Source organism: Sceloporus occidentalis, unplaced genomic scaffold, assembly GCF_023333645.1.
Source record: "Sceloporus occidentalis isolate IW3139 unplaced genomic scaffold, rSceOcc1.0.p SCAF_311, whole genome shotgun sequence".
Taxonomy (NCBI): Eukaryota; Metazoa; Chordata; class Lepidosauria; order Squamata; family Phrynosomatidae; genus Sceloporus; species Sceloporus occidentalis.
The window spans coordinates 148,356-170,815 of record NW_028317291.1 but is presented as its reverse complement, the minus strand read 5'-3'; the positions used below and the strand labels follow the sequence as shown (position 1 = coordinate 170,815).

The following is a 22,460-nucleotide window of genomic DNA, read 5'->3' as shown; positions in this document are numbered from 1 at the left end:
CGGAAATCTTCCGGCACTCAGCATTACAAGCCGGCACCGAGACTGAACAGGAAGACTCGCCGCAGAGGAGAGAGAGAGGGGCGCCGAGCGGGTACTGACAGCGTGGTAAGCGAAAACCACTCGGCGCCCCTTTCTCTCTCTTTCGCTTTAGAAAGAAAGAAAGAAAAAAAAGGGCTTGGGGCGGCGAAGTGCCGCCCCTTCAAAAGCGCCGCCTGGAGCGGCTGCCCCACTCAGCTCCATTGTCGGGCCGGCCCTGGTTATGTATACCAATGGCTGTAAATGCATACCTAAAATGCAATTTGTGTGATTAAAAAAAACACAAAATAAATTATAACCAAAAAGTTTGACAAAGGGTGGCAGTAATATTAGTGCATGGAAATGGAAAGTACCAGCATTTGAAATACCTTAGGGTGTCTATTTTTAAAAAAATATATGGTTTGATGTGGTAAATTGCATGGGCTGGATTCAAAGATGGCCCAAATAGCACATGGGGCAGAATTACCAGATTTGGGAAAAAATGGTTTTGAAATAGCAAAACGCTACTTGTATTAATTGACCTATAACTTGCAGAAAAAAAGCAAGAAAACATGAAAATATTGGGTATTTATAAACTCAAGATAAATAGTAGACTCTATTTAGCAGGTTTTTTCATTAGCAAAACATTTTTCAAATAAAACTGGCAAAAGTGCTTTTTTTCCCATTTTCATCATATTTTATTATTTTTTTTAATAGGAAATTAGATGATATGATCAGAAATGGTATCTGAAGAAAGCCCTTCTTGTCCTGAAATCAACAATATGTAACTTATGTGGGTTCACTAAATAGGAGAGGAGAAACACAGCCAAACATGAGCACCGCAAAAGTGTTAAAACAGCCATTGCCACGAAGGGTACAAAACATAAAAAAACATTCTGGTCCTTAAGGGGTTAATGCACCCATCCAAGTACACAAACTGAAGTTTGGGAAATGGCTTCCTTTGTACTAACAGCTAACTGCTGTAAACCATGGTTCTAGTCACATTCAATAAGAAGGTGAATCTACCGACGCATTGCATAGCTTTACTACAGCACATCAAAAGCAGACATCTGATTCGCTGACACAAAGCGCGATAAAACACATTTTGTTCTGTAGGAGGGATTTTAATACAACATCCGAAGCGTTCAAGTTGCCTCAACCCTCACTAAAACGACCCTATTCAAACACAAATCCAGAGAACGTCGTTACGTCAGCCGTAAAGCGTAAGAGGTCATGCGTGGCCGGGTTTTACCAAACGCCCCAAATTTAGGGGTGCTGAGATTCTATGGCATTGAAATGTGTTGAGTTTAGGTACTTTTGTGTATAAAATGTAATACGTTATGCAGTCCGCGAAATCTGTTGGAGTAAAATACCAATTGAAAGTAATATGTTGCTGTGCAAAGTAGTGGAAGGGTTGGAGTATATTGCCATTAAGTATGTACGCCTTCCGCGTTAAAGTGGCATCGTCCGGACCAGTAGAGAGGTGCGCGGGAAGATGGCGGTGAGTGTATATGGGTCGCTATGAGCATTACTTATAGTAAATTTCTGGCTTGTCTTAATGTAGTTTGTGGTAGCTGGGGGTTGATAGTGATTATGTGCGGCTAACGGCTTCTTTTCCTTATCTAAGCCAGCTGGGATATTAGTTAATATGAGTAAACGAGGCAACGTTCCTAGGTAGCGTAATGTAACTACATGTAGTAAAGTGTCGTCGTCCATTCTGACGTAAATACATTTAGTGTCTAGGTTATGAGCTGTGGGTAGTGACTATCTGGGCATTTTTGATGTGGAAAAGACTTTTTTCAGCCCCAACCAGATACCCCGTGGGGCTCCACCCCAGACTTCCCTGAAAGTGAAGCAAACTCAATTGCCAAAGACAGGCATGACTGCCCGTTTAAAACCTATTTCCTTCTAGGGAATAATTATGGGACATAATTCCCACAATCTAAATAAGAAAGCTGATATAGCAGTATTGGCCCAAGAGAAAAATGGAATGACTCAATCCAAAGAAAAGACCTCAAAAGCTTATGTATCCAAATATCTTTTTATGTGTTGGACCAATAAAAGGTATCTATTTCAGCAAAAGACTACAATTTTCTGATGAGACACATGTCAAAAGTGCTTAGATATGCACACAATTTTGGTTACACATGTGCTTACATGGGCTGCTTCATTTGTGTATCCAGGGCTGGCCCAAGGCAAAATGCGCCCCCCCCTATCTACCCTTTCTCTCCCTCCGTCCCTGCCGCCCCCCCCCATTATCTACCCAATGTGTCACTACCCTGCAATCTACATGTATGTCCTACCGTGTATGTGTGTGTGTGTATATATATATATATATATATATATATAATAGTGTGTGTGTTTGATTGATTTATTGTGTTGGGGTTTTGAGAAAATCTTTTTTTAGTTTTACTGTTTAGGAAAGTAAATGGTGGGCTTTTTGTATTTTTATCCCTGTATTGTATGGTTTGCCCTAGACTAGGTATTGATGGAATACAAGCTAAACTTGAATAAGTTTAAGTCATGAATAAAAAATACATATAGGTTTTCCATAATGAAAGTGTTTCGTTGTCACCTACACCTAATCATTGCAGAACTGCAAACATTGTCCTGTTCTCCCACAAGGAAAAATGGGCCACAACCTCCCCAGCACTCAAAGGGTTAAACAGCAGTTTGCTCAAATTAGACACTGTAGTGCGCTGTAAACATTGAGGCAAGCAATGAAACTGTCCAATTGATTTAATTTCATTTCTACATAAAATCTTTTTTTTTTGTTTGTTTTTTTTTTCTTTCAGGATAAGGAAAAAAAGAAAAAGGAAAGCATTCTAGACCTCTCTAAGTACATAGATAAAACTATTCGGGTGAAATTCCAGGGCGGAAGAGAAGGTACTTTTTACTAGTAGTAATTACATACTTAACCTTTTAAAGTTTTAATTTGAGTTTGATTGGGATAGGCTCAAAAACCCTAGGTGCCAGGTTGCCATGGCGACAAGAGAGTGCATCTTGGCACCTGAGTTAACTGTACAAAAGTACATGAACTTTAAATTTAGCGCTTTGGTCTGCATTATACTATGCCTCTGGGGGGGGACCATTTCCTAGCACTCAGATGCAAGTAACATATATTTTTATGCCAGTGATGTCACAATTGCAAGGGTAGAAGATAAAAAGTGAGCTAAGTGATGTCACTGTGACATCACTAGCATAAATATTCATGAGGTCCCCAGAGGGATCTGTATCCAGACTGCAACGATAACAGTGCAAAAATTACATCCCATTGCCGTAATTCTACATGTAAAAAGTATAACCCCCTCCCCTGTTCACTACCCCCAAACCTATTTATCCATAACTATGTAAGGGATGAATGTGGTCATCTAGAACATAAATGCATATATGGGGTATGTCTGTAATCGGGGCATGTTGCCGAACATAAATTTGATCGTTGTTCAGCAGTGACATGTAGATGAAATTCTTTTTCCGTGGTTTCAAGTTAAAGCCCTATTTTTGTTCTGGGAGGAGAAAGGATGTGTAATTTTGTGTGGGTACCTCAAATGCAGAAAAAAAAATTGTTAAACCCACACATGGTAAAAATGGCAAAAAAGCTCTGGGATGTAGGGTACCAAAAACCACTGGTACTGAAGAGGTTAAAACTGCAGAGCTGGTTGGCCCTGCTCCTTTCGCTTTAATGACAGATTAGCCTAGCATGCTTATTGTAGCGGACTGTGTTTCAATGCACAGGTATTAATCATTCATACGTACTTTGCAAACAAACTTTTGAGATATAGAACAATTTAAAATCGGAAGTGTGGAGCTAAACCTGTTTGGGGTACCTTTTTTTAAGCTGGACAAAATACAAAATCATTAGTTTTATCTAAATGAAATTATATATAATAGGATATATACAGTTAAAATTTAGCACCTCGCCAGTGTAGTGTTGTCTTTCCATATGTATGGGCAAATGTTACTTAATTTTTTGTTTTGTTTTATAGCAAGCGGAGTCCTGAAAGGGTTTGACCCTCTATTGAATCTTGTACTGGATGGCACTATAGAATACATGAGAGGTTGGTGTTAGCAGCAGGGTCTGCAACGTGGCAAATCCTACAAAATTTACGAGAGACTACCTAGCATATTGTTAAGGCTGTTGAAATGACAAAATATCTTCTTGACTGTTCATTTTAAATTTATAATTTTTAGGTTAGGGGACTGTTTGATCTGCGATATTTTAAAAAGTCTGCTGTAGCTTAAATGCATTAATTTTGCATGCATCACAGTGCTTAAAGGGGGGTTTCATGGCAAAAATATTTTCTCGTTTAGCAAAAAATTTAGAGCTGTATGCGATTAATTTCGGATAGCTTTAACAAAAAGTTGGTTTGTTCCTCTCAACTTATATCAGCAGACCTGGAGGCTGCAATTATTGTCAGTCCTGTGATGTTTCTGAATAACTTTCCCTGCTCGCCATACTGAGCTGTTAAGTTAAAAGTTGTTCCTCAAACTCTGATTAGTGAAAATGTCTGGCTAGGTTATTAGGATTCTGTCATTCTATTGTTTACTATAGGCTGTATTATAATGAGCTAGGCTAGTAGATTGGGCTAAGACAATAGATGGCAAAATATACATGGTCAGTAGAGAAGCCAGGGCAATTTTTTTTCTTACCCTAAGGATGCTTACCTGTATATCATATCTTTTTATGTATGCAGATCCAGATGACCAGTACAAATTAACAGAAGACACAAGACAGCTTGGACTTGTTGTTTGCAGAGGGACATCGGTAGTACTAATATGTCCACAGGATGGAATGGAGGCTATCCCTAACCCCTTTATTCAGCAACAAGAGGGTTGATTTCCCATACTAAAGCTCAATTTAAGCCTCAGGTCCAGAACCACCACATTCCTTTGGGATATACCATACTTCAAGTTGAAGATCATGATTTGTGTGTTTGGAGGGGTTTTTCTTTTTTTTTTTTTCTTTTTTTTTTTTTTTTTTTTTAACTAAATGCAGACCAGATTTTTTTTTTTTTTGTATTTTGTGATGGTAGAAATATATTGTTTTAGTCAAGTGTGGACTTGCATTATGTTATAAATCAACTTTTTTTTGTTCATGCCTTGTTCTTTGTCTTATTTTTATTAAGCTGCACTGAAACCTACTTCTGAATTTCCTGAAGAGAGCAGCTTCACAGGCTAGATTTGATCTCTTTCCCGTTTTGCCACACAGTGTGTTTATGTCACTAATTGCTTTAATATAATTACATTGAAAATAGGAAATGCCCACATCAAGTTATACAGAAGTATAGTTGTCTAAAAAGTTATTGACTTTAACAATGTATTATTTATCTGGAGATGACAATAGCAACATAATGCTGCGAATTTGTGTTGTGTTTATACTTGGATTGCATATTTACAGTGGTCCAGTGTCAGCTTTGAGTCAGCTAGTGTTTTGACAGAATGTAAGAGTTGTATAAACCATGTATACCCTTGGGATCAGCATTTGGCTCCCACATTTAAAGAAATGATCATCTTGCACAGTGTGTTAAAGTATCCCTGACTTGCCCTAAAGCAGACTGCACGTTAGTCTGGTAGAGCCTTTATGACGTTTCATGCCATCGTGAAAAAAATGGGCCAATGTCACGAAGAAAGTAGCTGTGTATGCACCTGTGTGACTACATCGCATCTGAGGCAGTCCTCAGAAGTCATTAAACCTTACTGTGTTGGAAGTCTTGGTGCAATGAATGTGATGCTCCATTTATATGACTGACCGATCAGCAGGCTGGATCGGTGTAAACAATCAGGAACCGCCAATCATGTTCTCCCCACGACAGAAGTCTTCCACGATCAGGTCTTGTATTCCCAATGAGCAGAATGCTCCATTCTCAATATAGTGAGTGCTGCTGATCACCAAGAGACTGATCAGGAGCCTCAGAAATGTAAAAAGAGAAATGGTAAAAAAAAACAAAAAACGTGTGACACGTTGCCAGTTGATCTGTAGATAGATTAGCGGGCTGGCACACCGAAAAAATTGATCCCTGCTGTCATGCAGTGAGCCAGACATTGCACAGCCAACCCCCTGCAAAAAAAATCATCACAAAACACAAATAAAAAAAAAAAAATACCTTACAACCTTATCACCAAGGTGATAAGGGTGATGGGAGTTGTGGCCCACAACAGAAGTGGGTGCACGAGAAGCAAAAGGCTGGCGCACACACAGAAATGCATATTTTTGTTAACTAAACTGTTTGTATAGCATATTGTTAAACCCTTTATTTTTTGTGTGCCTTCCTTGTCCTATTCTGTGTGCTGTAAAAAAACATACAAAAAACCTATGCATGTGGGGTATTTCCTGCAAATGCAACTGAATATATTTTGTAGGGTTTTTTTCTGATATTGTATGTAATCTGTACGGACATTCCTAAGAAACATGTAAAGTTTGGTGGGAAAAAAATAACAAAAATTAATGTCGGGTCATTTTTCTAGGGTTTTGTGAAATAACCTGGGTTGTCTTGAGTCCAAAAAATACATACTTTTGTGGGGGTAGTTGGGCTGTTCAAATTCTAAAAAAAAGTTTGGAAAACGCAATGACATGTTCCAGAGTGTATAAATCTCAGGTTTATATGACAAAATACTCTCTGTAAAGAAGGTCACGGACTCACACAAAAGAAGAGTGCACCTAAACCCCTTAACAATCAAAGACATGCCTATCACATCATGGAAAAACATACAGTTTAGAATCACTACGAGATAAAAATTAAATTGAAATAACTCCAGCAATGTCACCATGACAGGGGAACCATCCAGCTGCAAAATATCTTTATGAGCAAGCCCTAAAATTGATACCACCCATGCATAGTGTCAAGGTTTGTTTGGGTGCTAAAAAGCCACATTTGAAGCTGGCCAATTCTGTTTACCCCCACAATATTGGTAAATAACATACCACGAGCTGTAAATTCATACCTGAGTTACATGTGTGAAAAACGCACAACAAATCACCAATTCTGACAAGGCTGATGGTAGAATAGGTACATGGCAAGTGTTAAAATATAATGTCTACTTTTCAAAAGGATGTCCTAAATAGGACATGGGCACAGGATGACTAGATCAAAATCATCTAAAGAAAGCCTTTTGTGTCCTGACAAAAAGCCCAATATACGTACAAGAATTAAAAACATTGTACGATGGGTACAACATTTTTTTAAAAAAACTGAGTACTTCTGTGTATTCTTCCCAAACAAACAAAACTCTTACGTGAGATAGACACTGTAGCCCTGCTGCTGTAGTTGTCTTCCTCCTAGAAGCAGCCAATCAGTATAGAAAAAAAATATATTAAATATCAAAGTCAATGGAAGCTCTTTATGCGCATGCACATTGGGTCTGAGCAAGCCTCGCCAGCAATGTTTTCTGAGATGTGTATCACATGTAGAGAGATCTGTTTGGTGAAACATGTCTAATGCACAGCAACAAGTCCTGCCCGTATTGCTGCATTTTCGTTCTCACTAGGTGGTATTTTTGAGTATAAATTGCATTTGCTGTCCTTTGGTGGTTTTTAAATGTTTCATTCTATTTATTAGCTAAAACTATTAGATTGGTTGTTTTACCAATATTTAATTTGCATTTTATATTTGAATGTTATTAGAAAACCCGCCGAATGCAGGAAAACATTGTGCTTTGTGTCTCAGCTCTGTCACTTCTTATGAGGTGATTGATGCCATGTCCAGGGTCCAAGGACACTCTGTTTACTCCTAAGTGAAAAATATTATACAAATTGCATTGTGAGCAATTAGAAGGCAGCCACTAACTGAGCAGTGCTTTATGGCAAAGAGCTGCCCAGAAAATGGATGAGTGAAGCAAAATAGTTTACTTTTCTTGAAAAGGAATACTAATTTGGGTATAGTTGCTCATTTTCCATTTTAACATGAAATGCATACTAGACTTGAAATACAAATGTTTAGCTGCAATATTCCTAGAGTCTTTTTTGGTTCTTTTGCAAGAGGCAGTATAGGTTAGAACTGTCAATAGCAAAATTGTATGTGTGTTTAAACAGGGTAATCTCCTTTAGTAACTGAAGGACAGGCACAGAAGTTAACCAAATACATGCTATTTTTGGAACAGCTGAGTATTCAAAATTCAAACTGTGCTACAGCTAAACCGTGTTATGAATTCAGCAACATCAAAGCAGGAGTAACCCTATTTCTTGGACAAAGAGAGCGTCTACATGCCGTTAAGAACTGAACCTTCGCAACACACAAAATAAAAAGCAAGTTTTAATTGGTCATATGTTCTGTTACTAACCTGTGAGTGTTTGGTTTGGCTTTAACTTAGTTGGCTCTTTAAAGAGCAACAGCATAGAAATGCTGACTTGTCCTATGATCTGTACTCTTAAAAAACATGTTAATTAATTTACTTTAAATGTTAATGTTAAAAATTGATTACTATACAGAACATTATTTATAATTTATATTTGTTGCTCTCATCTAATATGATCAAAATTATCTTATCACTTTAAACAGTGATACAGTTAATTTGTGTTGTGTTTTGTGCCTTGGGGGAAAAATATAGGGAATAATATTTTACATTGTATTTATAATATAGTGATATAATCTTAAAGAAGATGGGACAGTCACCGTGGTTACTGAAATTCAGTAAAGAATTTATTTAGATACACAATATGGCTACATTAAATGATGCCATTCTTGAAGTTGGATACAGATGGTTCCATGTGGACAGATCTGTTCTGGCTGCACACAGTAGATATTTTGAAGTCCTGTTCAATGGTGGGTTTAAAGAAAGTACTCGGCATCAAATTCACCTGGAAGGCGTTGATAAAGATTGTTTCCAGATCCTTCTTGATTTCATCAACAAAGGTACTTTGGCAATAAATACATGGAATGTCACCGCTATTTTAGAAACAGCAGATTATCTAGATTTACAACACGCTAAGGGTCTCTGTGTGGGATTCTTAGCACATGAGCTACGTGTGTCCAACTGCTTGGGCATGATGTCCTACGCTCTGCAATACACCTGCCCTGAGCTTTTTGATTCAGCTTTAAATGTGGCTCTTACCCACTTATCAGATCTGATATATTATCACGAGGATGAATTCAATCAGCTTGATAAGGAAACCCTTGTGCGACTTCTAAAGACAGATGACCTTTTTGTTTGTAATGAAGATGTTGTATTTGAGGCTGTTATGAAATGGGTCATGGTGGACACAACCAGAGAGAAGGACTTTACAGAACTGATTGCGCTGGTGAGACCTACATTTCTTAGCCTCAGCTTTCTTGATGCCTTAGTCAAGCGAAGCCAATGGTCAGAACGGCAGGACACATATACCAGACTGTTGAAGACTTTAAACACAAATCAGCCAAAAGCATGGAACTACATGAAGGAGAATATGACTACAAGCAGAACCTATGACACATTGTACGTTCTGGGGGGTAAACATGAGAAAGACCAGCAGGATCTATATGTTTATCTTCCGAAGACTTCCACATGGCGAGCATGCTCACCGCTCCTACGTAAAAATCTCACTCAGTATGCTGTGGCAACAGTAGGTAACGCTTATTTTCAAATTACATTATTGTGATCACTGAAACTGTGCAGCACAACCGATTTTGTGTCTACAACATAACAAGCATCCCATTTGGCCATTTTGAAATAAATATATTTCTTTTACAGGTTAGTGTTTTTTGTTCCCAGTCGTTATATCAAAAGTAAAGTGCTGGAGGTTGTTTTTCTTCGTTCGTTCCACAGCGATGTCCAAGATACTGCATAGATACACTGGGGTTTATACACTAAACAGTTGGAAGGAGGGTTGCAGTTTCATCTCAAAGACCTCACCATACACTATGAAGGACAAATCCCAATAAGCTTCCGCTTCAGTAATAGCTTAAGTGCCTTTACAAAGCATCACTGGAATCACTGAACACCACAATATACAGAACCAGCTCCTTTGTTTAATTATAAATGATGCTTCATAATTCATGGGGAATTTGGACAGGGGTAGCCGTTGTGGCCACCTCCAGCTTTATTGAAAAAACTTCACTGAAAAAACTTAGTAAGCGCACTTTGGAGCAAGCCTCTATTAAGTCTAACACTATTACTTTTACTTCTATAGAAGTGTTACTTCTTTAATGACTTTTAATAAATATGTCTAGTACAAAACTGACGTCAGTGGGCAGTGCTGGCCGCGTCCCGCAAGGGAAGGCTCCGGGTGGCCGGAGCCCAGAAGTTCCCAGGTATGACTATGTGTTAAAGGAGCCCTCCTGACCTCTTTCAATGTTAACTGCATATTGGTGTCTATTTTGAATGAAATCCAGTGAGTTTTACTGCTATCACAAACCTAGGCAGGCATGTAAAATAGAATATGAATGCCACACAACATTCCAGCAACTGTTAAGCTCAACTAAACTTGTTAATCTTGACACTAATTCCGTTTAGGCCATCTATTGGAAATCTTGTTTATCTGCAGCTGCGACATCTGGTTTCCACCATATAATTTTGAGGTGAACAGTAGTGCCTATTCATTAATGTCAGGCTTGTTACCATTGTGCTGGGTACCTTCACAGGGATGTTCTCAATTTTAGATACTTAGGCAAGTGAATCCCTCAAATACATAAAGCATTGAAGGCTTACAGGGCTTATGTGTGACAGTTGTGCGCAGAATGCTTAGTATATAAAATGTGTGTGGCGTAAAATATCCTGTATGCTCGAGGCCCAGGTCTTAAATGACCCTAGTACAGGGGTCCTCAAACTTTTTAAACAGGGGGCCAGTTCACGGTCCCTCAGACCGTTGGAGGGCCGGACTATAGGGGCTGGCAGTATGTTCCCCCACAGGCATACAGCCTCCAGCCATACAGTATGGCTGGAGGCTGTATGCCTGTGTACTGCCCCATTCCAGTGTTCCGACCACCGCTCCGGCCATAGCAGGACCGGAGGATCGGTGGTCAGAACACCGAAGGGACACGCTGCTGGTAAACACTTACCTCCAGCGCGCGTCCTTGCGTCCTTGCTTCCTTGCTTCCTTGCTTCTTCGCTTCTTCGCTTCTTCTCCGCTTCTCCGCTCCTCCGCGCTCGGTTGCCATGGGTGCACGCATGGGACGTCAGTGACGATGCTGCGTGCGCCTGCTCCCGGCGGTCCCCGCGTTTTTAAAGTAAACGCGTGCCGCAGGGACTTCACAGAGGCATCCTTGTGTTCCGAAAGCATCTTTCGGAACACATAGATGTCCTGAGGCAAAAACACCCGGGCCCTAGTACATTCTTTTTAGAGAAACTGCACATCCCTTTTCTTCATAATCACAATGCTATTTGGAGATTATTTGATCATTAAGATAACAGTGAAAAAAGCAGGCATTTGCAGGCTAGGTGCAAGATTTTTTTTTCACTGAAAGGACAGTGGTAGACCTAAGAATCAGAGTGCTCCATGCTTGAAAGCTGTCGAGACGGGTGCACATTGAAGCTGTTGTTTAATATATACCTCCTCACACAATAGGGTATATGATATATGGCTATTATGTGACAGCGAGAAGTTTGCCAGTGTTGAGAATAGGGATGTAAGGGAGTTGAAACCACAACACTACCGAAAACTCTTTTGAGCCATTTTTACAATTCTACACAAGGTAATGTGACAAATGTCTCTTCTACATGCAATTCATAAGGGCTTATGTAGTGCTGGGCTGCTGGGGGCACTGAAGATCTAACCATATCCATATAGGGAACAATAACACCACCATATCTTCCCTCTCCATTAAATACAGTGTGGTCCAAATGATAGAGGTTGCCAAGGCAACTTGACTACAAACTTTTATATGTTTTATTCATTTTGTTATGCAGCATCTGCAATCTCTAACATGTCTCTTGTTACAGGGCATCTAGTGATTGTGACTGGTGGATATTTCCGTGGGGACTTTGTATGGTACAGCATAGACTGGGTACTCATTTATGATTCTTTGCAAAATTCATGGGTGGATGGACCACCCATGAAAATATCTCGGAACTGTCACTGTGCCGTGGGGATTGGAGATCACCTTTATGCAATTGGAGGGAGCACAGATGAAAGTGTTACTGCAGATGTAGAGAGACTGGATTTAGCAAAATTGAAATGGGAGAGCTGTAGCCCCCTCATCAGAGCTGTGGAAAGAGCAGCAGCTGCTAGCGCATGCATCTATCTGTATGTCCTTTGTGGCCACGATGAGAATGGAGATGTGTATAGTGGGATGCAGAGGCTTAATACTGAAACTGACGAGTGGAGTGTGATCACTTACTCTCCTATGCCCAGGTATGTACATATACCATGAAGACATGAGCTATTACTAAACATTAGCAATTGAATTAATGTGGGGATTTGGGAAATCATTTTAACTGGATCTGGGGAGGGATGTAGTATAAGCAATACAGCTTATTGGCTGCTCTGCCTTAATAATTTGAACAGAAGCCCACCATTTTAGTTTTTTTAATTACTATTCCATATACTGCCACAGTAGTGGCTACAAAAGTAACTTCAGCAAGAATTTTGGCTAAATTAGATACTTTCTGTGCTTCTTTTATATTGTTATATAATTGTTTGATTAGCAGACAGCTTGTCACTGGCAATGTGCTCTGTCAAATATATTCTTATCTGGACATACTCAAGAGCTTAAAGGCAAAAACCAGCAATAGCCCTTGACACAGGCATTTGATGTACACTACATCGACAAAGGAGGACCTACTTCATATTAATGTCTATGTATTTAGAATGCAATGTCATCAAATTCCCTGGGGCAGCTTTTTACGGGGCTGGTCCTTTGCCCTAAAGCAACACAGGCAAAATACATCTTAGTACACCCTAAATGCACATCATGTTTTTTTTTCATTTAGAATGCCAACGTAGGCTTATGCCTTGCAGAGACTTCTGTCAGGGCCGGCCCGACAATGGAGCCGAGTGGGGCAACCGCTCCAGGCGGCACTTTTGAAGGGGCGGCACTTTGCTGTCAGTACCCGCTCGGCGCCCCTCTCTCTCTCCTCTCCGGCTAGTCTCCCTGTTCGGTCTCAGTGCCGGCTTGTAATGCTGAGCATTACAAGCCGGCACCGAGACCGAACAGGGAGACTCGCCGCAGGACTGCTGAAAGGTAAGTACAAGGGGGGCGTTAGGGATGGAGGGAGAGAAAGGGTAGATAAGGGGGGGGCAGCATTTTAAAATTCGCCCCAGGCGGCATTTTGCCTTGGGCCGGCCCTGGCTTCTGTTGCACCTCCACCAGCTGCCACATCTACTTCCACATGTTGAAGACATTTTGTGTGGGAATAGCCAACATTCCACCCCAGTCAATAAGTGATTGAATAACAATCATTATATGGATTGCAATGGTAAAAAAAAAAATTACAGAAAAATATAGATTTATCTACAGCATTGAATCTAGCCCATTAAATTCAAAAACTGATCTGTTTTCTACCCGGTAATTTGAAATGTAGTCTGAGACAAAAGCAAGAAGAGTGCCCCAGCTACTTTGTTTATCTTGACCAGATATATCATGAATGACACCAGGTTTGACATTTCTCTTTAATACAAGAACATAAGAAGGTTGGCTGCTGCCCCTATAAACAGTAGTTGTATTAGACAACATCATAAAAGAACATAATTTTACTTTAGGTTAACTGGTAATTTGTCTTTTAGATATGATCTATGTGCTACGGTTCTTAATGGAGTCATATATACCATCGGCGGACAAGCACTTCGGTTTGACCTTAACACAGAAGAGTGGTCAGTGCTTGATGAGGAATGTCTCAACCGCAAGTTTTTTATGGGCTGTGGGTCTGTCAACGGGCGAATCTACCTCTTAGGCCAGAGAAGGGCAAGCATTACTCAAGACATTCCAAGTTTTGTGTTGTTTGACCCATATTTGGACATCTGCCAGGTGAAGGATGCCAATATTCCATGCCCTTTGCCCATCCGTGGCTGTGTGACAATGAGACACTATGATGTTTGGCCGTAAGAATTGAAATGTCCTAGATATTGAAGCTCATTTGCATTCACACATTTAATATAGCAGTTCAAAGATTTAGAATGTGTTGATGTTTCATTGTGCTGGAAACAAAGGAGGAAAATGTTAAGTCTAAAGCATGTCACCTATGTGTATATTGTAAAAAGCAGTCATCTTATCTTCTTTTTCTTAAAATTCTCTTTATTATTACTCCAAAATCTTACCTTTTCAGACCCAACATTTTACAGTCTTATGGAGTAAATAAGTATGCTAAACAGTGCTTACTGATTAAAATGAGTAAAAATGCTTAATCATAGGAGTAGTCTTTCCCCCAAACTCACATCATTATTAATCCAACTGAAAAAAAAAAAAGCTATGAGCAGTTGTCATAAACGTATTCAAGTTTACTAAAATCCGCAAAGGGTGAGATCTCCCCTCAGAGCTGAATGTTTTATAGAATCCTGATCCGTAGCAATAAACACAGAGTATTTACATCTAAATGTATGTAATTGTGTTTACAGATTATGCATTTAACCCTATTTAATATATATGCCAAGGGAAATGGTAACTCAAGTTCCTTTTTGATTATTCGTATATGTTTATTTCTCTATCCGTTAAGTTGCTAATTGTTTAGTTCATGCAGCCTGTGAAAGTATGGCTAAATGGAAAAGAGAGAATTTCAAGGCAGAAAATTGAGATCAAACTGTTGCAGATCTCATACTGGCATTTGAACTAAATATTATTGTTTTATATAGTGCCATCATATTCCGCAGCGCTGTATAATTGGTAATCAGGACATAACAAGTAATATTTAACGTAACAATTTGACAAGCAACAAGTGAGAAGGACCCCGCTCAAATGACCTTACAATATCTCCAAAACTGATAATCAAGTAGAACAATGCATAGCTTTTTTTTTTTTTTAACAAATTACTGTATTTGCTCGATTAAAGGCCGCACCTGAATCAGTCCGAGTGGAATGGTAAAACAGTATTTTATCTAATGAACATGAATACATGTAATGTAACATTTTTGGTATCTATTATGCAGTCAGCATATGCTATATACAATCAGAAATTCTATGGCCGCTATTAATTCATAATGTACCTTACTTATAGATCTGTCACTCTGCCCCCCAGGTATGCTTTATAGCGCCCAGATATGCCAGACTCCCTGGTGTCTAGCGGGGGCAGCCGGTGGACGTCTGGGCGATGCACGTAGCCAACTTCTGCTGCTCCTCGCCAATTCTGCCGGGGCGAGGAGGTTGTCTGCACAAATCACACAGACGTTCACCAGCTGCCAGAGAGGAGGATCCAGGTCCCTTGCAGCGCTGCGGGGGATCCTCATCTCTGGCAGGCGGTGAAACAACCTCCGCTGCTGCTGCTGGCTGGTACTTCCGCTGGGGCTTCTATGGTGGAGCACGTAGCATCGCACAGACGGAGGACCTGGATCCTAACCTTGCTGCTTGCTGGCAGCAGGGCTAAATGAAAGAGAAAAAATAACACTGCATGTCCCGGGCAATACGAATTGCACATCCCTGGGCTAAACCCCGATTATAGGCTGCACCCCCAAGTTGAAGACTTAAAGTGGGGGAAAAAGTGGGGCCTATAACCTGGCCATTATGGTACTTATGGTTAAAGCTATGATGATTTTATTTTGACCTAAAAATAAAATATTTTCAAAAATACCCAAAGTTTTAAAGGGGTAGTACAGGCAGATGCACCTGGGTAAAAATCTATTTTCTACTGCGGGAGGGCCTGTATTTTAGGATGGTAGTGACAACAATTGTTCATATTTCATTTAACCTCATACCACCTACCATTTCATATGGCCAAAGACAAGGAGTTTGATTAAGGGTTAAGGTTAGAGGCATAGGGAGGGAGCAGAGTTTTACTGATTTTGTTTCTTTTGCCCATTTGTCATTTAAAATTTGATTTACAAATAAACAAGCTGTGTTTTACTTTGAAATTTTACTGTTGGTTATACACTGACCTCGGGTCACACACCACCACTGGGTGCCCTTCTCATTGACTGTCACAGCCAAAACAGTGATTTATATCTCTGAGCCCAGTCTCAATCTTCATTACGCATTGTGGAGAAACCAGTTTGAGATGATGTGAGCTTTGTGACATGGTGCATTATCCTGCTGGAAGTAGCCATCAGAAGATGGGTACACTGTGGTCATAAAGGGATGGACATGGTCAGCAACAATACTCAGGTAGGGTATCCCATTTAAATGATGCTCAATTGGTACTAAGGGGCCCAAAGTGTGCCAAGAAAATGTCCCCCACACTATTACACCAACACCAGCCTGAACCATTGATACAAGCAGGAAGGATCCATGCTTTCATATTGTTTACGCCAAAGTCTGACCCTGCCATATAAATGTAGCAGCTGGAATCAAGACTCATCAGACTAGGCAACCTTCTTCCAGTTTTCCATTGCCCAATTATGGTGAGCCTGTGCGGATTGTAGCCTCAGTTTCTTGTTCTTAGCTGACAGGAGCACCACCCGGTGTGAATTCGACATGTTGTGCGTTCAGAGATGGTATACTGTAGGGCTTCAACTAACGATTATTTTAATAATCGATTAGTTGGCCGATTATTTTTTCGATTAATCGGATGAAAAAAATTCAATTTTTTTTAAATTTAAAATAATGTAATAAAAAACGTACAATTTACACTTTCATCTCTTTATCGCAATGGCATTTCTCTATTCACCTTCTTCTTTTACTGACATAATAATAAAAGCTACAAGAACCCAAACACAGTGTTTCTCAAACTAGGTTTTAATACAAAGTTATTAGTAAATATTAATTCATATGTTAACTATTTTTCATATTTAATAAAAACTATGAGAAAAAAGCCTTGTTTATATTTTCTTTTATTTACCAAACTGCCCCCAGTTTGGTACATCTGACCCCCAGCTTTCCACTCTGCCCCCAGATATGCCTTATACCTCCTGTATGCCAGAGATTCTACTGTGCCCCTTGATATGCCACTGTGCCCCCGATATGCCTTATACTCCAGTGATATGCAACTGAGCCCCCTGATATACCTTTTACCCCCAGATATGTCTTATGTCCCCCTGATATGCCTTATACCCCCTATATGCCACTGTGCCCCCTGATATGCCTTATAACTTCCAATATGCCACTCGCCCCCATTTATGCCTTATACCTCCCTATATGCCACTCCGCCCCCCATAAATGCCCTGCACCACCCTGAAATTCATTATACCCCCCTACACCACTCTGCCTCCTCCCCCCTCCCATACACCACTCTGCCTCCTCCCCCTCCCATACACCTTTCTGCCTCCTCCCCCCTCCCATACACCACTCTGCCTCCTCCCCCCTCCCCATACACCACTCTGCCTCCTCCCCATACACCACTCTGCCTCCTCCCCCCTCCCCATACACCACTCTGCCTCTCTCCCCCTCCCATACACCACTCTGCCTCCTGTCAGCAACGGAGGTTCACAAGACACCAGGGAGTCAGGCAGAGTGTTGTATGGGAGGGGGGAGGAGGCAGAGGGGTGTATGGGAGCCACCCTCCCATACACCACTCTGCCTCCTCCCCCTCCCATACACCACTCTGCCTGACTCCCTGGTGTTTTGCGAGCCTCTGTTGCTGACAGGCACTTTCGCTGGAGCTTCACAGAAGCCTCAGCGTAAGTGAAGGGGAGTAACCGAGGCTGTCTGTGCGCAGACCCCCACCAGCTGACAGAGAGGATGATCCTCTGCAGGAGAGCTCGATTCTCTGTCAGCCAGTGGGGGTCTGCACGATGTGCACAGACAGCCTCCGTTACTCCCCTTCACTTACGCTGGGGCTTCTACATCATGTGATGCTGCCGCTGCATTGTAGAAGCCCCAGTGGGGGATCTGGATTCTAGTGTTATAATCCGATCTCTGTTTGAGGCCAGGTTTACATAAGGAGAGGAGTTTTTCAGAGCATTTGCTCTGAAAAAAACCCCTTTTTATAATCGATAAAAATGGATTCGACTAATGGATAATGAAAATCGTTGTCAACAATTTTCATTATCGATTATTAGCGAGTTGTTGCAGCCCTAATGGTATTATTATTTTAAACAGAGGTACATTTTGTTTTCTTCATAGTGGGCGTTCATCCAGTTCTGAGATATATAGTATAATTTATTATTGCCTATGACGGCTTATTAGACTACAGCTCATGACCTGAAAATATCACAATTATTTGTACGATATTTACCTCTAATTGTGGTATATTCTTCTGAAGATTGACAATATTCCCATGTATCAAAAAAAAACAGCAATAATCTGTTAAAGTTGATCCAATTGAGTACTTGTAGTTATAAATTGTTGTTATGAGCACCATTTCAGCAGACTAGTACAGTGATTTATTTTGCTATCACCCTTATTATTGCACTTTGCTGTTTGTTTTTTTTAAACCGTGTGGAGCAGAACATAATAATTATTGTTGCTATTAACACATGCTGTTCATCTCCGGTAATATCCTTTTGATAAATATGAGATGTTTATGCAATGTTATGTAATTTTTGTGTTGCATTGTTTTATGTGTTGGATCCATAAGCCAGTGAGTTATAGATGATAACCAATTAACAGTACTTTGAAGGTAAATTCTTTGTTGCCGATCATATAGATATTTTGTAGCTTGGTTTTCAAAGACGACCCCCTAAAATTTGAATATTAATTTAGGAAAAAAAGAAAAAACCTGACTATAAGACTACCCTATAAGAAAAAAGTTTTACTAGTAAATAGTAAATTCACATGCAAACTATTTATTCATATTTAATAAAAACTATAATTGAGAAAAATGCATTTTTTGTTTTTATTTGCCAACCTGCCCCAGTTATACACATCTGCATAACCTCCTATATGCCACTCTGCCCCTCAGAAATGGCTTATACCCCCCTATATACCACTCTGCCTCCCTGATATTCATTTTAACCCCCTATATGCCACTCTGCCTCCCTGATATTCTTTTTAACCCCTATATGCTACTCTGCCTCCAGAAAGCCCCCCCCATATGCCACTCTCACCCTCCCTCGACTTTTTCACACATTTCGGGATCAAAACTAGAACACGTGCATTCGGTTGGAATTTTAACAGATCACTTTACTGGGCCGTGTCTCATTTGAGACACAGTAAAGGTTCTATATTTAAATTTAACCCCATAAAAACGGGCGAGCATGAAAAGGAACACAAAGGGTGCGTTTTCGTTGTTCAGCCTGAATTCCGAAGAAACGAACATGGCGGCGGGAAAACGTATATGAAGACGAAGAATCTTCGTGTTCGTCTTCGTTTACTAATCTTCCTGGTCCCTTCCCCATCTAGCCTACCTTTATCTGCGCAGCATTGCAGGGGTTAACGGGAGCGGAAATCCGTAGGTTCGCCATCAGGAGTTAAGGACTTTTAACATCTGATGGTAGAACTTGGCCTCGGGAGATCATGGTCTCCCCGCTCCAAGAGTTAAAGGTGCTGGCGACTCTATTGGTTGCCAGCAGGAGGCTTGTCTGCCATCAACCAATAGAGTCGCTCCTATGGACCTTAACTCCTGATGGCGAACGTACGGATTTCTGCTCCTGTTAACCCCTGCGATGCTGCGTAGATAACGAGAGCGGAAATCCGTAGGTTCACCGTCAGGAGTTAAGGTCCATAAGAGTGACTCTATAAAGTCCCTCACATGGACCTTTAACATTTGACGGCGGAACTTGCCCTGGGGAGACCATGGTTTTCCCGCTCCAAGAATTATAGGTCCGGCCAAGCAACTCTAATTGTCGCTCATACGGACCTTTAACTTCTGAAGCGGGGAGACCAGTGGTTTCGGCACAAGATTTTAAAAGTTTGTACGAGCGACTCTATTGGTTGCTCGCATGGACCTTTAAAATTCTGGCGCCAAAGTTGCTGCGTTAACCCCGTATTTACCCCTTTTACAAAAAACAAAGAAAAAAAACGAACTCAAAGAATTACACAAATATTCGCCCGAACCAAACACACGAGAGGGGAAATATTCAGTCTAGCTCACGTGCAACCTTTATTCATTCTATACCCTTTAGGCCCAAAACAGCAATAGAGAGTCAGGACACTCTCAAAAATATACTACTCTTACAAATGCCTGCCCATACATGCAAGCTTCTGGCCATATACATGTTTACGTTTACAGTTTCTCTCATAAACATCCTGGCTTGCACTTGCCCTTGGATCCAATTTTCACTCTCCTATCTCATTATCTCTCCCCTTCTCTTTGATCCACTTCTTTCTCTTTTTTTATTTCACCTCTCCCTTTTCTGTCTCTCCAGGGTCTCACTCTCTTATTTCTCTCTCCCCTTTCTCTTTTGTCTCTTCTTATACCACTCTTTTTTTCTCTTTATCTTTGTTCTCTTTATTTTTATACCCTTTCTCCATGGCTCTCCCATTTCTCATTAGCTCCCTTTTTCTTTATCTCTCCTTCTTCACTTTCCCTCTTCTCCCTTACTCTCCCATGTCCCAATCTGTCGGCATTCTCATCATCCACTCCCTTGTCGCTGCAACTTTTCCCCATCTCTCATCTTGCTCACCTGCCACATGTCTGAACTGAAGTCCTGTGGTGGGGGCACAAGGCCTCTGTCACACTGCTCAATTACAGTGCGCACAGCTTCATTGTTGAAGGAGTTTTTTAATGGATGGCAGAATTGCATGGGACTCATGTTCCCTCTATTTAGGACCGGTTAGATTTGTGATCTCCCTTACTGGCCCTGCTCCTCCAGTGGACTTACATGGGAGCATATAAATAAACGACATTGAAGCTAGGGCTTCTACCAAAAATCATGTAAAACTTCCTCAATCAACCCATTATACTTCCTCAATCAAACCTTACAGTGGGCACTATGCATTCCAATAGGTTCATCACTCCTGAGAACATGTTTCCACTGCGCCACAGTACAGGGATGGTGCCCTCCTTTTACCTAATAGTGCTGGTTGCTGTTTATAGGAGAACAGGTTGTGATCAGGTAGCCTAATCTCTCATACACTATATGACCAAAATCATGCAGACTCGCAGTGGCGAGTATGGAGCGTGTATGTATGTATGTATGTATGTATAATATATATACACACACACATACAACTGCTCCAAGCAGAATTGAAAAAGTGGGACTTCCACTGTCATTTTAATGACAGGTAAGCAACTACAAACCCCTAAAAATACTTTGCATTATTTTGATGGCACCCTTAAAAGGTCTCGAGGAGCAATTGTGTAAAATCTCAATGAGGAAAACACTACTGTTCATGTTACTTTGCAAATTCAGGAAAAATAAAATTTTTTAAAACGAAATAAACCAGTAACGTCCGGTCTCCTAAAAGAGTGACAGTGAAAGGCTTTAGGGGCGCGAAATAGGGCATGTACGGAGTACGTTATTCACCCCTGTCTTCGGTTTTCAGAAACAGATATTATTTCGTTCCATACATGGAAATACCTGCATAAAAAGAAAAGATAGCTTATATACCAACTTAACACAGTGACACTGCTCTACTCCTTCGGCTAAACTCTTTACCAAACTCCTCACTCTAGCGCTCGCCGTTGTATGGGCGGAGACAGTGATGTCATCACTACTGCGCCGCATGTCGCGCTGAAGTCGTCAATGAAGTATTCGGTGCGTGTATAGCACGTGAAAAAAAAACTTATCTGGCGCCTCCCCCCCCCCCGTGGACCCCTGTATTTCCTGTCAGTCCAGACTCGGGTAAGAGAGGAACACAAAATATTTAAACAGAGTTGGACTGCCAGTGATCTGTGTAATGTGGTATAAGTATTACTGTATCCACAACGCGAGATTTATGTGGTCATAATGCAGCTTTTGTGTCTTAAATCTTAGCACACTACGTTATTAAGTTTAGGATGTGTGAAAATTATATTACAAATATTGCTTTAGTCATGATTTTTCATACTGTTGTGTGTATGTGGTTTTTTTCCTTTCTTTTTCTGTGTTAGCATGATTCCCATTTTAATGTTTATTTTACCCAGCGTTTATACATTTTTTTTTTTTCTTCACGATACGGATTTATTTTCATATAAAAATGTTATGTATATTATTTATTGATACACTATCACCAACGGTATCTGAACACCCCTGTTAACCCTTTGCTAGCAGGTGCATACAGTCTTGCGCATAGACATGCCATCTCCATGAGTCTCTACAAACATTGCTAGGTGCCTCTGTTCTAGGCGCCTGGGAGTAGGAAAGGCAGAAGGCCTGGGCTACCAACTACTTTTGCTCTATGCAAAAGATGGCCCTACCTGGCAGTGTTTAAGTGGACTCTCCTAAGTCTGTACAGCTTCCTTTGGTTCTTTTAGCAATTTCAGTATTGGCACTACTAGAAGAAAACAACCAAACTTAAATTTGGGCAAGCAGCAGTGAAACGTAACAGGTTCTCTTACCACGTGTTAACACAGAGGCGTCAATTCTAGCTTCCCTTGTAGGGGAAAGTACACGCCAGGGGTTGCGCAACTTAACCCCTTGACGACAATCGACA

General features: G+C 40.7%; 2 protein-coding genes across 2 annotated transcripts; both read left to right on the top strand.

The window, feature by feature from the left end:
• Positions 1-1,510: 1,510 nt before the first annotated feature.
• On the top strand, positions 1,511-4,852 carry LOC149274907 (U6 snRNA-associated Sm-like protein LSm7). Its single transcript, XM_089505103.1, has 4 exons — positions 1,511-1,516; positions 2,811-2,901; positions 4,002-4,073; positions 4,710-4,852. The coding sequence occupies exons 1-4, from the start codon at positions 1,511-1,513 to the stop codon at positions 4,850-4,852; spliced, it is 312 nt and encodes a 103-aa protein (XP_089361229.1).
• Positions 4,853-8,668: 3,816 nt separating this feature from the next.
• LOC149274906 (kelch-like protein 23) lies at positions 8,669-13,967 on the top strand. The gene is made up of 3 exons (XM_089505102.1): positions 8,669-9,554; positions 11,866-12,277; positions 13,649-13,967. The coding sequence occupies exons 1-3, from the start codon at positions 8,669-8,671 to the stop codon at positions 13,965-13,967; spliced, it is 1,617 nt and encodes a 538-aa protein (XP_089361228.1).
• The last annotated feature ends 8,493 nt before the right edge of the window (positions 13,968-22,460 follow it).